Source organism: Peromyscus maniculatus, chromosome 7 (assembly GCF_049852395.1).
Source record: "Peromyscus maniculatus bairdii isolate BWxNUB_F1_BW_parent chromosome 7, HU_Pman_BW_mat_3.1, whole genome shotgun sequence".
In the NCBI taxonomy this organism is placed as follows: Eukaryota; Metazoa; Chordata; class Mammalia; order Rodentia; family Cricetidae; genus Peromyscus; species Peromyscus maniculatus.
The window spans coordinates 38,783,989-38,799,606 of NC_134858.1; the positions used below are offsets into that span (position 1 = coordinate 38,783,989).

The 15,618-nt window shown below is 46.0% G+C and overlaps 1 protein-coding gene across 1 annotated transcript in view; it reads right to left on the reverse strand.

Moving 5' to 3' along the window:
- The window catches only part of Sorl1 (sortilin related receptor 1), a 171,488-nt gene that overhangs the window by 78,837 nt on the left and 77,033 nt on the right, over nt 1-15,618 (reverse strand). The window contains exons 13-16 of the mRNA XM_006981235.4: nt 10,962-11,140; nt 8,601-8,787; nt 4,659-4,787; nt 4,109-4,194 (exon numbers count right to left, since the gene is read on the reverse strand). Coding sequence (XP_006981297.3) covers nt 4,109-4,194; nt 4,659-4,787; nt 8,601-8,787; nt 10,962-11,140 — 581 coding nt within the window. The remainder of the gene's footprint in view (nt 1-4,108; nt 4,195-4,658; nt 4,788-8,600; nt 8,788-10,961; nt 11,141-15,618) is intronic.

Consider the following 15,618-nt stretch of genomic DNA (forward strand, 5'->3'; position numbering starts at 1 on the left):
GACTGCCTAGCAGGCCTGGCCTACGTCCTTCTCACATACAAACCCCAACCTCATTGTCACAAGGATAGATCAAGTGCAAGAACTTAGGAATCTGGACTCAGGACACAGAACAAAATCACACTTCCAACCCAGTGACTGCATTTCTTTAACAGTTGTTTTGCTACAATGCAAAAACAGCAACAACAAAATATTTCAGCATCCCTATTTCCAAGCTCTGCCTAACAGTCTTTGGTCACACTCATCAACATAAGTGACAGACGGGTCAGTCCATATCATACCATCTGCCAGCCACGGAGCACCATTATCTTTGGCGACGACGACGTGGTAACCACTAAAGCCTTCTAACCAAGTTCCCCACCCGATTTGTTCACTCATACATACTATTCACAATGGCCTGTTATGCTTTAGGTCGACCTGTTTAGTTTCCAAAGCAATAATGCATTTGTTCGGGAATGATTACAAAATGTTCTACAGAGTAATTACAAAAGGTTCTGTTCCTGCTCAGCAAATGCTTGCACAATGTACTTACTATGTACCAGGCATCGTTTAATCCTCAAAACACCCAGGAGATTGAAGAATAAGTACTAATTCACCCAAGGACACACAGCTAGGAGGCAAGCAGTCTGGACGCAGAGTCTGTGTTTTAGCCTTTACCCCATGCTGCCTTTAATGGTGTAGATCCTCACGATGATTCTTTTTTAAGGCAGATAGAGGAACAATGTGCTTCAGAGTGTTAGCTACTGTCAGACGATCAGTACTGAAGGTCCAATACCCTCCTTTTCTACTTAGAACATAGCCCAGAAGTCACCAGGACTCTTCCACGGGAGTGCAGAGCAAGGAGCATCCCTATGGAGAGCACACATGGAACCCCTGGAGAGCTGAACACAGTGAGATGCCTGAGGGTGGCAAGACCAGGAAGCACGTGCAAGCTAGTCAGTGCCCTTCAGCCACCCCTCACCCTCAGCATCTTACACAGCTCTGCCAGCTGGCTCTTCACCCGCATCCTTTGTAATACCTTGTGTAGCAAGTCGATTTGTTTGAAAACCCAATCTAGAGGTGCTGGGGAGAATAAAACACTGGGGTAAACCCCAGAGGAACCACCAGCATGCCACTCAGAAGAAGGGATGAGAAGAAGCCCGGCCCGTGTGGGTCCTTGAGCAAAACCAAGGACAGCACCCAGATGCGGTTTCTTGAGTCTGAGCCTGTCCAAATATTTGTTACTCTTGTCATCTCTCCAGATAGACCAATAATAAAAATATCTCTTTAGAAAAACAAAACAAATTCAAAGCATCCACTGATGCTAGGCTACATGTGGGACCAAGATGCGGACATGGCTTCTCGGCTACACGCTTGAATCGGTTGTCTCCCTCCTTGTCTTTCTCTCATCCTGTTAGCTCACTGAACTCACACACCCGTAGAATCACCTGCTTTGTCAAAGCCTCAATATTGGGCCGGCAAGATGGCTCAGCAGGTAAAGGTACCTGCTGCCAAGCCTAGTGACCTGTGTTCGATCCCCAGGAGCCTACACAGAGGAAGAAGAGAACCAACTCCTGGGACATGTCCTCTGACCTCGACTCACCCACTCGGGGACACAACCCCCCTCTCCACCTCACACACACACACACACACACACACACACACACAAATCAATGTGACTTTAAAAAAAAACTTCAATATTGATTACCCAGTGAAAACATAAATCCACTAAGTGAGGGTAGGCAGAGCACTTGTTTAGTATGTGGAAAGTTCTCAGCTGATCCCTAACACAGCCCCCCCCCAAAAGTTTTAGATAACAAATATATCGATCTAGATATTGAATAAGGTACACTGGCCTCTTTTTCTTTATTTTCACTTTGCCTCAAAAATACCCAAGGCACCGCCACATGGTAACTAATGCCTCCTTTTGGCTGACATTCATTCCAAGAAGGGGGCAGGAGGACGTGGGTCACAAGACGAAAGCCACATGCCCAGCCCTGAGATTTCCAACCCACATCTCTCCATCACCCAGAACCCTCACTGCTCCTCCGCTTCTTCTAAGAAACCGGTGCCCTTTCGGCATGGCCAAAGACCGAAAGAATTCGCTTAGGATGCAGGCAGGCCTGGAGTAACACACAGTGGAGTGTTTCACACGTGACGAGTCCTAACCCCGAAATGGAATAGCAGCTTTGGCTGGCGCAGCCACACATAAGCACAGCCTAGAAACATCCACTGTCCCCGTAATCATAAAGAAGAAAAATTGCTGCATTTTAAAAATCCTTCCAGATGCACACACTACCTCATCTTTGCGAAGATGTTATGGCTCCCATTAGGCCTAGAAAACATCTTTTTTTTTTCCCCTCTGAGTATGTCCTTGCTTGTATTTCGGGAATGACCTACCCTAAAATGAGACTTTTTTACTTTATCCCTGGCTCCCTCCTCTTCTCTGGGTAGAGAAAATAGCTTTCTTGCCAACCCTGATGGCTTTAAACAAACAAGTGTGTCCCTTGCTGAATGATCCTTGGAAGTGTTGATGACAAAACCATGTACTCCAGGCCCTTAAGAGGGACCACTCAAAGCCTCCTCACCCAAGCCCTCGGCACAGCGGCTCGTCAAGGAAACGCTCGAATATTATCTGCTCATTTGTAGGAATCTGCTGAATTAGTGGTTCTTTTTACGTCTCCACGGTGAGGTATGCTAATTACCCTGGTAATGATGGAAGATTAAATTACAGGACTAATGAGCCTAGCATGAAAACATCAGGGCAAGCCGAGGAGCAGGAAGCTGGCAAGAGGCTGCCCTGCCCTGCCGGCCTGTGGAAGGAAGATGGCGTGTCCGTGGCATGATTCACTGGGTGCCCATGGCGCTTCCATCATAACAGCGCTGCTGACGAAAGCCAGAGCCACTCACCTGACCTCACTGACAAGGAGGAGCCTGATGGAGCCTCTGAGGGAGTAAGGAAGCCCTGAGTGAATAAGACTTGGAAACAGTGAAGGAAGAAAAGAGGGCAAGCAATCCCCTTTTATTTCCTGTGTGTGTGTGTGTGTGTGTGTGTGTGTGTGTGTGTGTGTGTGTGTGTGTGTGTGTGTGTCTGTCTGTCTGTCTGTATGTCTGTCTGTGTATGTGCATGTATGCGTCTGTGTGGTGCACATAAGCATGTGTTTATGTGCCCAGCTGAATATCACATACCCCGTTCCATCCCTCGAAGCCTTACTCCCTAAACAGAATCTCTTACTCAGCCTGGAACTAAGCTGGTCTCCAGCAAGCCTCCTGTTTCCACCCGTCTACAACACTGAGCTTGCAAGTACACATACAATCATGCCTGGCTTTTATTTAGGGAACTTGAACCCAGGTCCTCATGCCGATATAGCAAGTGCTCTTGTCCACTGAGCCATGTCCCCAGCCCAATCTCCTTTTTAATGTATCAAATTGTGTGTCTATATTATAAATAGCTCATGTTACTTCACCACAAAACATCTTAAAATGTGTTTGAAATACACCTGTATCTTTATAACCTTCAGGCACAGTGACCATGGGAAATATGACTAACACTTAGATACCATTTGGATCCTGGACCTTCAGGTTTGAATCTTACCACTGTCAATGACTGGATACATGACTCTAGGAACATCTTTTCCTCTCAACCTGCTTGCTTCCTCTTAGTCACACATGCAGTAGTTTTCAATGGAGCCAGTGACCTCTGTGTCACTGGGCTGCAGAGAGGATTCAACTGTCAACCCAGGGACAAAGGAATTGAAATGTAGAAAATTCTAATAAAACTAAGATTTGTTATAAAATTAAAATAGACCACTTAGCTAGCTTAGAAGGAGCTTCAATCTCTTTACATTCAACTTCGACAAACTAAAAGACACACCAAGGCCTGTGACTGCTCCCCAATTCCCAGTGTTCAACATACAACAGACACTAAACAGATTACCCCAAAAAAACCTGACCTGCCACCAAATGTTCCCCTCTTTCAAGGTGGGAGACTACACATGCGTTTCACGTGAAGCTTAGGGAAGGCGCTCCCATGATGCTTGAATTCTAAGAAGAGCCACATGCCTAGGTGGATGAGACCAGAATGACCCAACCAGCGCTCAAGAAGGCAAAGGGAAGAGGCTGCCCGTCTTACCTGCCAGGGGACAGGGGACCAGCTCCCCTTCCAGCCGCGCTTCGACATCTCCTCCACTGCAGGTGTCCCCAGAAATCTTCCGATAGCTGTTACCCCCACCACCAAAGCAAGAAGTCAGAAACACAGAGGCTACATATGGGTCATGGAAGTCCCCCAATTGAGCGCATACTCCTGGCCATGAACCACAAAGTTAGATGGATGGTGTTTAGTTGCTCTGAGTCAGTTTTGCTTGTAATTATTTAGAGTGGGCAGACCCACACAATTTAATGCACTGCTTGGGGAAACACTTAAAAATATCTCTCTTCTATAAATGCCTCTGAAGATGTTTCCCCAGCTGAGGATGCTGAGGAAAGCTTGCAGACTGTGTTCTCTCACTGGGAATAGGAGACTCTGCAAACACCATTAGTTTACAAAGTTGACCAGCCACCTGCAGTCTGTAACTTGGGGTTTGAGAATTTAGGGTGTGGACAGAGTCATGTGGCCCTCAAAGCCCCCTCCTTTCCCTGGCAGGCCCTTGAGAGCCTGGCTCAGCCAACTGTGTGGTACATACCCTCTCGTTCTTCTGTATGTAGAACCCACGGGACAAGGCATAGGAGGACTGTAGGGCTTCCCAGAAAACTCAGGGTCTGGAACACAAACCTCTAAGGAGAGATCTTCACTCATCTTGAAGCCAAAGTCACTGAAAAGGCAAGTGGAGTTCATTTAGGCCATGGATACATACCCTTCAGGCACTTCAGAACCAACCCTGCCACCTCTACACTCCATCTAGTACTTACATTATATGGGCTACTCAACAGGCACTTTAAAGAACATCCACTTTGTTATACTAAGCTACATCTGCATAAAAAAAAAGTCTATAAGAGCCCCATCCAAAGAGCCACTGCTACATAGCCTAAGCAGACAAAAAGGATGCAAGCCATCATGCCGAAGGAAAATCTCATCTACTTTCAGCTGCCTATCCAGACTCAGGGCCTGTTTGTTCTTGGTTAAAAGGGAACAACAGTGGGACTGAAGCCATAGCTCTGTTGGTAGAGTGCTTGCCTAGCACACACAAGGCCTTGAGTTCAATACCAGCCCTAGATGTGAGGGTACAAACCTGGGAAGTAGAGGCAAGACAATCAGAAGTTGGTTTGAAGTAGACTTGAAGCCAGTCTGGAATACAAGACTGTATTTCCAAATAGATAAATAAAATGGAGACAGGGTGACGGCAATAAAAGCCCCTGAACACAAGCGGGGCGCCGTGTAAAATGCAGGCCGCAGTGGTGCCTGTCTGTAATCCCAGCACTCCTACTCCAAGAAGGGAGGAGCCAGGAGAATTGGCTACAAGCTTGGGGCTAGCCAGCCGGGCATACCCTGAGCAGAGCCAAGAGACTCTGCCTCGGAACCAAGGTAGGAGAGAACCAGCTTCCAGAAGTTGTCTTCTGACTTCCCACATATGTGCCATGACAGGTGCACACCACAAACACACACACACACACACACACACACACACACACACACACACACACACACACACACAGTAGATTAGCCAATATTTAAAGACCTCAATACTTCCTCCTTGGTTCACTGGGAGAATTAAAAGAATTTAAAAAGAAAAACCTTTAAAAAATTTTTTTTTGAAGTGCTGGGGATCAAACTCAGGACCTTGTCCATGCCAGGGAAGTGATCTATAACTTCCTAGACTTAAAAATCATTGTGACTAAGAATTCCATGTCACTTAAGACCCTGTTCCCATACTGTCTAAATCACCTGGATGTCTCACCCTGAACTTTGGGAGATGACAGTTTAATTCATCCTGTGATCTGGAGACCACATCAGCCAAACTCACAGCCTGGTGGGTGAAGCAGGCAAATGCTAGCTGAATTCTAAGTCTTCCACCATTTCCATGGCTTCTCCAGTCTATACTCCCAACTTGGAGAGTAAGGCTGTACTGTGTTTTCCAAGGCTTGATTCAAGCTACTGGTTCTTTACATCATAGGAATTATGCTCACGAGCTTGACCCCAAAAACTTCATTTCCCAACATAGTCAATGTTGAGTTCATCAACACTAATTAAATATTTCCTAGATTAAAAGTACAACCAAATTACAGGGCAAAGTAGTCTGCATTGTAAATCCACACTTAGTGGTCTGTGGAGAATCGCTCCAAGGGCAGTGATTTTTATCACTCTCTCTCTCTTTCAGTCCACCCATTTGTTACCGAATGGCTACTCTATGAGGACCTGAGCTGGAGTATTAGGGCATTGCTTGTTTGCCTCCCTAGCAAGGCACCCAGTTGGGAGGCAGGTTTCCTGGTCTGCTGGTCACAATGTCTTCCTACTTTCCCACAAATAATAAAAGACTGCAAAAACCATCGCATGTTTTAAAGTAACTGTCCCATAAAAATGGTTTTAATTACATGTGTAGCAAACATGGATCTGCATATACACATATGTGTGGACAATGGATTACAACATGAACTCTATTGCTTACTAAGGGTTGCACTTAAGAATTTGAAAGCTGCGTGTCCTGGCAATGTGGAGAAATAAAAAGATGTCAAAGAAACCACTCTTGAAATCAGAGAACATGTCCACCAATAGTTTGGTGTCCCACTATGATCTGAAAGGGCTACCAGAATTCACCTGGCTTTGCAAACACAATGGCCCACCAGTGGCTCAACCCATGGACAGGTAGCACCACAGCTGGCATGTCCTCATCTCATCTCTCATGGTGTCTTGAGACCATTTCCTCTCTCAATGTCCAATCCATAGAATATTCTCCAGTCATATGACCAGAATGGCCCCTTTCTGGGAGCCACAGCAAACAGAGGGAGGCCTGACATCAATGGGCCCTTCAGCATTTCTGCAGTGCCACAAGGGGCAGAGAGGTGGTTTTCCTGGTCTATAATAAAGACTTAGTACCCAGCAGACATAAGTACCAAGCAAGTTCTGGCAAAGCAGCAGCAGCCTAGCCAGTCTTCCTGGAAGACTGAGCTTTGGCTTGTTTTGCGGGGGAGAACTTTGATATTTCTTTTTCAAAAAGCAAAACAGCCGTCAGCAGGGAGGAAAGCAAAGACTTTGCTTGATTTCCTCAAGTAACTTTTTACTTAGTCTTAATTTCATTTCTTGGTACAGTCACCCTTCGTGTCTGGAGGAGGCTAGCTCCAAAACACCCTACGGATTCCAGATGCAGGTGGCACCCCTGTTGAAACCTGAAATAAGAGTGAACGCAAAGGAGTAGGGTCTAGCACCTGGAGCCTGCTTGAACCCCTGGGGCAGCATTTGTATTTTATCAAGACCCACATGTTCTTGGCCAAATCCAGTTGGCTGTTTTTAACGAAACCAGGGTTTTCTGGATCACAACCAGAGCCCTTCATCAGGGATGTCTTTCTTTCCTCTTTAGGCACTACCAGAAGCACAGCTGAGTAGCATCCGTGGAACCATATGGCTTACAAAGTCTAGAACATTCATCATGGGGCCCTCTTCCAACCTCTGGTCTAGCACATACCAGAGGGCTCTGGCTTTGGCTGGCCAAGTACAGTGACGCCAAAGGTAAAACGTAGTTAGTGCCTCCACCACCATGGAAACAAACACCGGGAGTAGGCGGAAAGCCCACGCTCTAGCTGCACCTGACAGAAGGGATTGGATACTGTGCACTCAACAGCAAGAACCATCTACAGCAAAGCTCTGCTCAGCGCAACTCTCTCCAGAGGCCTTCGAGGCCCCTCCTGCCTACAGAATGAGGTCCCTCTCCTGCAGGGCCCCCACTTCCCCCCGCTGCCTGTCATCCTTCCCACCTCATCTCCACTCCCTGGCGCCACCTCCACACACCCGACCCAGTCATCCGAAACAGACTGACAATCACAGGCGCTCTCTTCCCCCACCTCACCACACTGCTGCTGCATGGCCTGATGCTGCCCTGTCCACATAGCCTGATGCTTCCCTGAAGCCCAGCTCAACATCTCCAGAAATCCCGATTTTCCTGCTGCAAATCACAGCCTTCTCTTTCCTTCCACACTGAAGGCGGTTACTCTCGCGCTAACGTGACAGTCACCTGTCACAGTGACTCGTGCAGATGTCACCTCCATTTAACAATTCCCAGACATGCCTCGGAGAATGTCCTCAAGCAATAATAAATGAGGCAAAAATGATACATACAAACACCACCACCACCACCCCATTTCAGATAAGGAGATCTATATAGAAAACAAGTTCCCCAAAACAGGTCTTTCAGTGTATTCCCTTTAGGGATCCTCCTAGAAACAAACCCTGACTAAGAGTCCCTATAGAAATGACTGAAGGTTTGGGAAGCCACACCTCTACAGAACTGCACGGCTGTATAATTAGAAGACAACGTAAGCAAGAAGTGCCTCACACAGTTCCTGGCTCGGAAAGCATGCTCAGTGAATGCTATTCCCTCCCTCAGAGAAAGAGAGCACGCTCTCCCTCCTTTAGCCTCTCACTGCAGAGCAGAGACGGCACAACTCAAGGTCCCGGCCACGGAGGAGGAACAAACCATTCATAGTCCTCCCGGGTACAGGAGCAGTTGGACACGACCACTGGCCGGTCAAAGTCTTCCCCATTAAAGCACGTTGCGTGGGGCGTCCTCCTTTTGAAAACTGTCTTGTGTCCCAGCAAACACTCATTTCCCCGCTCATCAGAGGGGGACCACAGCTTGTAGTCGTTTTCGGTGCAGGGAACCCCTGAGAAGAGAAAAGGGTAGAGCATAGCATCAGATCTAGGCTGTGCAGGGATTCCCGTCTCCCCACCGCTCAGACCTCCACTTCTGGTGTCTCTGTGGCCACCCAGCAAGTGCAGAGCTCAAAGCTACCCATTTCTAGTTTCCGTGTGCTGAGGGGGGGCAGTAGCCCCGAGTTAAGGCAACACCACTATCACCGAGGTGCTCCTGAGAAAGCTGTGAAGATGTGAGTCACATTTGACACTATCCAAACTTGTGAACCATAACATTTGAGGCACTTGAGAGGGGGATGGGTGATTGCTATTTATTTTGGTTGATTTGTGCAGTGTGTATGTGTGTGTGTGTGTGTGTGTGTGTGTGTGTGTGTGTGTGTGTGTGTGTGTGTGTGTGTGGTGTGTTCTGGGGATTATTTTAAACTTATTCATTCTGTGTATGTGTGCCCTGGTGTACATGTGGAGGTCAGAGGACAACTCTGTGGGGTCAGATCTCTCCTTCCACCTTTCCACGGGCTCCCAGGATCGAACTCAGTTCCCCAGGCCTGCACAGCAAGCACGTTTACCTGCCGAACCATCTCACCGGCCCAGAGTCTGGGGTGGCTTGCCGGCTTACTTGCATGCTTTATTAAAGAGAGGCTCTATCGAGAGAGTCTGGGTAAACTGCAGACTCCTGATCCCCACGCCTCGACCTCAGTCCTGGGATTCTGGAATACACCAATACTTAGCCAAGTTTATAAATAGGTACTGGGGTGAGGGTGGGGCCGAGCTCTCTCCTAGGGAAAGGGACACTCGGATAGGTGATGTAGGGGTACTGCTGGCCCATCCTGCTTCCTTAGGATGAAGGCGCATCTGGTAGCATGGGCTGCGAGCACTGAAGAATGTGTTTGCCATGCTTGATGGTACAGATCTTTATGTAGACAGACTGGGAATGACAAGATAACTTCACACTTACTCCGCCAGCCCACATCCATTTAAAATGTCAGTCGTGTGCCTATGGGAGTTCTATGCTTATGTCTAGATTGGTGCCTCATATCTTTTTTATACGTGTGTCAGGTTAAATATTACCCAAAGCTGATGCATACCTGTCAATACATTGCCATTCAAATTAGCAAGGAATTATTAAAAACCCTACCGTCTGTAAGGCAATAAAGAAACTCGGTGGGTGAAATAAAAATGTGCACAGGAGAAGTCCGTGTTTTGAAGAGCCTTATAACTAGGTGATGGAACATGGTACATGATTGCAGGTGCAGATATATAACTCTAGATGTGATGGATACGTTTATGTCGGAGCATCAGGAAGAGAGGCATCTTCTGACTGAGATGCTATCAGCACAGGGGCTAGATCCTGAGGCCGAGGCTGAACAGCAGGAAGAAGACACAGAAGGCTTTCTGGACAGCTAGAGTAATATCAGCTAAGTAGAGGTGAGGAAGGGCAGAGGTCGATGAGGCAATATGAAAGAGCATCCGTCCATCAGTCCTCCCTGCCTAAGGATCTCATGGGCACCAGCCGATCTAACTGGACCCCAGACAGCCTTCAAAAGACCCTGAATCAAACCAGTACTATTTGTGCATCATGAATGCTCCTGAAGACCCTGGCCCGTGGCACTATGGGTAAGTGGTGGGGCTTTTAGGAAATGAGCCTAGAGGAGAGAAGTAAGGTCATCAGGAGTGTGATCTTAACGAATGCATTGGCATCCCAGCCTCTCCTCTCCTCTCCTCTCTCTTTCTTTGCTTCCAGACACTGTGAGATAAGAAGACTTCTCCTAGCACATCCTAAGTGAAAATGTCAAGGAACTATGGACCAAAACCACAAGCCAAAATAATGTTTTCTGCCTTTTCCCTGATAGAGAGCTAATATAGACATACCCACTGGATAGGTCCTCTAGTTTGGAAAACTCATTTCCATCTATCCATCCACACTTTTAGCAGATATATATATTTAGACATACTACATGCCAGGTACTACACAAGGAAATCAAGACACAGAGAATCATGAACAGTCCCTTAGAATTGAATAAACCAGCAAGCACCTGTGCCCAGCGTCTTTCGCTCACTCACTTGGGCACAACACCCCTGGTGAATCACAAACCGAAGACACCGTATCTACGCTGCTGCTCTGTATGCTCCCAACAGTCAGTCATTACGTCTGTGACCAGAGCCCAGGAGGCAATGAATGGCTTACCCAAGGCATCAGTGGCATTGACCTGCAGGATGAGCCAGCTGTGGACATTCTCCTTATTGGAGCCAAAGATGGTGAAGACGGTACTTTTCTCTCCGGGTTCTGTGAGAAGACCATACACAAACACAGGCTTCTCGGAGAAGACAAATGTCTTCCAGGTCTCCCCTTCATTGGTGCTGTACCTGCCCAATGCAAGCAAGAGGAGGCTTGAGGTTACATTCCTGGAAGGCAGGCCTCAGTTTCCACACACATCATTAGTGACCATAACCAGCACTCCACTAAGAGGAAATGACCACCTGGTCACCTCAGAGTAAGTTTATGGCTGTGCCAGAAAGATAAGTTAAGTGTTAGGGACAAATTCTGTCGCCTAAAAAGAATACAAGAACTGGGGTGTCACTCGGTGGTGGGTTCAATCTCCAATATGCCCACCTGCCCCCCCCAAAAAAAAGACACAGGAACTAGCTGATAGGACTGTGAACAGCCAAATTTAGGACAATTTTAACACAGAAGAGAAAGATGTTGGTAACGTGACATAGTGAATAACAGTATGGCATGTATCTCTACCAATGCTGAGAGACAGAGAGACAGAGACAGAAAGGGGAGAGAAGGAAGAGGGGAGGGAAGAAGGGAAGGAGGGGAAGAAAGATTTTTTTTCTTATATTGGTACATCCCCTAATATCATTAAAAAGTAACAACAGAATGTATAGTGTTATCCTTCTGTAATCGCCACTGGGATAATCAAATCAGACAAGGATCATCACTGGATGCTAAAATCACCGTGTGAAATCTCAGGGGACTAGGATGCCCATGTGGTCTAAAGATATCACCCCACAAACTAACCATTCACTGCTGGGGGAAATGCAACTTCATGGAGAGCAACGAGCCACTCCCTTGCCCACACTTAGCACCACCAACAGTGGCCATCAGATACCACATGCATCCTTACTCAGCACAACCTCTCAGTGACATTCAGTTCAACGGAACAAATCCAGGACGTGAGACAGCGCTGACGAAAACTGCTTTTGTACACTTAGATACACATCTACCAGGGCTGAGGAGATGGCGCTGTGGGGAAAAGCACTTGACATGTAAATATACAGCTCTCAGTTCAGATCCCCCAAACTCAGCTGGACACAGTAGCACACTTCTGCAATCCCGGCACTCCTACAGCAGCTTAGGAGGTGGAGACAAGAGAATCCCAGGAAGCTCATGGGCCAGCTAGCCTGGTGAACAACAAGGAGACCCCGCTTCTAACAAGGTGAAAGGCGAGGGCCAGCTCCAGAGCTTGTCTTCTGACCTCCACACATGCTGTGACATGCATGCACCACTTACGTATGACTATCCAAGCATGCGCGCACACACAGACACACACAATTCATTTTTCCCCCAAATTTTCAATATGATCAAAGCCAAGTAAATAAAATAGCGGAGAGGGCTTGTCACAACGCAATGTGTAAATCCAGCCTAGGGTGTAGTTGTACAACGACTGAACCCTGAAGCCATCATCATTAGCAATCCCAGACAACTGAGCAAATAGCCACTGAGAGGTATTTAGCCCATCTTAGTTTTCTTAAATGTGACCAAATAGGAAAACGTCTTTACTTATCAGAGATGTTTATGTACACAGTAAGCCATGGAAGGACGGGTGTCTGTAAATGCTCTTCAAACAATTCAAGCTCAAAAAAGATAATGGAGAAGACAGATAAATACACAGATAAAGGAAGCTTAGCAAGCTGGCATTTAGTAAAGATCACCAGAGTATTCTTTACATTGTTCCCAGCTTCCCTGCGTTTGCAAAAATTTAAAAAGGCAATAGGAAAACAGGTAGTGAGTCAGAAAAAGAGAAGCCCACAAATAAAAGAAAAAAAAAAACCAACACTTGAGTAATTGCACTACCTTTAAACTGTCTCACAGAGCATAGGGTATCATTCAGGAGCCCAGAACCCTTGCCCCAAACTTTAAATATCCTTTGTTAGTCAATGAGCTGTGATAACCACTGGATTCAAGTTTTCTTTAGAACCCAGGGGCTACCAGGTTTCCACAAAATTCTAATTACGTACAAACCTTTTTCTTTCACTTTTCCTAGAATTTAGGGATTTCAGTTTTACTCCCCCAGGACTCAAAAATTTGACACGAATCTTTTGACAACCTCACTCAATCCCAACACCTCCTCTCATATTGAGATTTATGAACTGATCTCTCTATACCTGGAAGCTAAACCAAGTGACAGGGTCTGTAGCCACCCGGGTCACTGGGGAACTAAGTGCCCCCCCCCCATCCAGCACAGGCCATATGTGAGAGTAAATTCTCATCCAGCTGTCGTGCTTGGAGTTTAAGTGAGGTTTAATCAGATATGGTTAACCATTCATCCCTTGCTTTTTTACTAATGCTAGTAATGCAGGCTCAGTACCACTCCTAAAGCTACCTTCAGAGTCAGACCATTAATCAGACATGCTTGGAGTGGTCCACCTGTTCAATGAGGACATAGGAAGTCCATGTATTATTTCAACATGGCCAAGTTAATTCCATTTAAGAGCCCTTCCAACCAAAGACAAGCCCAAGAAATGAATCATTTCTTTATAGATTCCCAGAAGAGGCAGACAGTAAGTCATGAAGGAGACAAATCAGCAGGTGTGTGGCCAAGCACAACCACGTCCAGAACATGGCGTTTTTCAGGATGTTGAAGAAAGGGAGGTCATCTAACAACAGCAACAGCTAAGGGAACATCTAGGTCAGACTGATCGCAACGTTCTCATACCAAAGACAGGGCTTACCAGTGAAATTAAAATGACAAGAGGCAAGGAAAAAATTACGGATCTTTTTTCTTCCCTTTTTTTCTTTGTGTGTGTGTGTGTGTGTGTGTGTGTGTGTGTGTGTGTGTGTGTGTGTGTAGAGCTGTGCATACACATGCATATATGTGTGGAGGCAAGAGGTCAACTTGAAGATGTCATGTGTCTCCATTACTCCCCACCTTATTTTTTGACACAGGGACACTTTCTTACTGACCCTGGAGCTCACCAACGGGCTAGCCTAGCTGTCTAATGAGATCATCCTCTATCTCTGCCCGGCTCCAGAGGGCTGAAGTTACAGGGGTGCAACACCATGCCTGCCATTCTACATGGATGCTGGGGATCCAAATTCAGGTCTTCACACTTGTGCAACAACCACTGTACTCACTGAGCCATCTCCCAAGCCTCTCTCTTTATATTTTTAAGTTACAAATGATTATGCTGCATCATGATCCTTATTCTACTTATTAATGAACAATACAAACTGTTTAGAAAAAAATATTGGCACATGGCTAAAAACTCCCAAGAGGATAGGAATGTCAGATATACATCAGTATAAAACAGAACATGTAACTACATACGTTAAAGGGGGAAGCAAAGGTAATTACTAAACACATATTATCATGTGGTTAACAGAAAGAGCCAGATTACTTAGTCCTCCAGTGACCCAGGCGGCTGCAGACCCCATCACTTGGTTTAGTCTCCAGGTGTAGAGAGATTAGTTCACAAATCTCAATATGAGAGGAGGTGTTGGGATTGAGTGAGGTTGTCAAAAGATTCATGTCAAATTTTTGAGTCCTGGGGGAGTAAAACTGAAATCCCTAAATTCTAGGAAAAGTGAAAGAAAAAGGTTTGTATGTAACTAGCATGTAATTGTATGTATGTAATTGTATGTAGTTAACATGTTCAATCAAGATGAAAAGAGACATATCATCACGATCAAAAGATTTATGAGAAGATTTAACAGAAGTCAACTTCCTGGAAATTCACTACTGCCATGATGCTGGACAGCTAGAAGTCTATTGGAAGAGAAACCAGATAGTTCAAGAGTCAGGACTCATGATTCAAATTACTGAAATACCGAGTAGATTATTGTCAGTGGGCTGGAAGGCCAGAGGCTGGTGGGTCAGTGAGCCAGAGGGGCAGAAGACTGGTGGGGCAGTGGGCTGGTTGGAAGGCTAGTTAACTTCTATAGAGGATTATAAAGGAACAAGATCATTGTTCTCATGGCCAATAGTACAAACTAAAAAAGATTTTACAAAGAATTTGTATTTCTAAAGGAAAAGGAACAAAATGAACACCTACTAGGGAACAAGGAGAGATCAAGAGAAAACAATCAGAGTTCTTTTCAATAATTTCTACAAGAGTCAGGCAGAATAGACCCTAAAGACGGAAGGAACACTCTGTCTACCTAAAGAAAAGGTAGGCTGGCGGTGGTGGCGAAGGCCTTTAATCCCAGCACATGGGAGGCAGAGGCAGGCTGATCTCTGAGTTCTCTGAGTTCTCTGAGTTCAAGGCCAGCTTGGTCTACAGGTCAAGTCCAGAACAGGCTCTGAAGCTACAGAGAGAAACCCTGTCTCAAAACACCAAAAAAAAAAAAAAAAAAAAAAAAAAAAGCAGAAGAAGAAAAGGAAGTTTGGAGAAGGGTTATAAAAGCGCTTAGGCAAAAGGAAGCCACAGCTCAGAACTCAATGATTTCTTGTCACAACCAGCAGACCCATTTCCTTTCCTCCCAATTCTTCTTGATTTGAACAAAAGAATAGTTATCAGTTACCGATCTTGTTGCTATGACAAAGCAACACCAAACAGAAGCAACCCAAGGGTGGGTTCGTTGTAGCTCAGTCTGAAGAGAGGTCAGATGGTAGAACCTG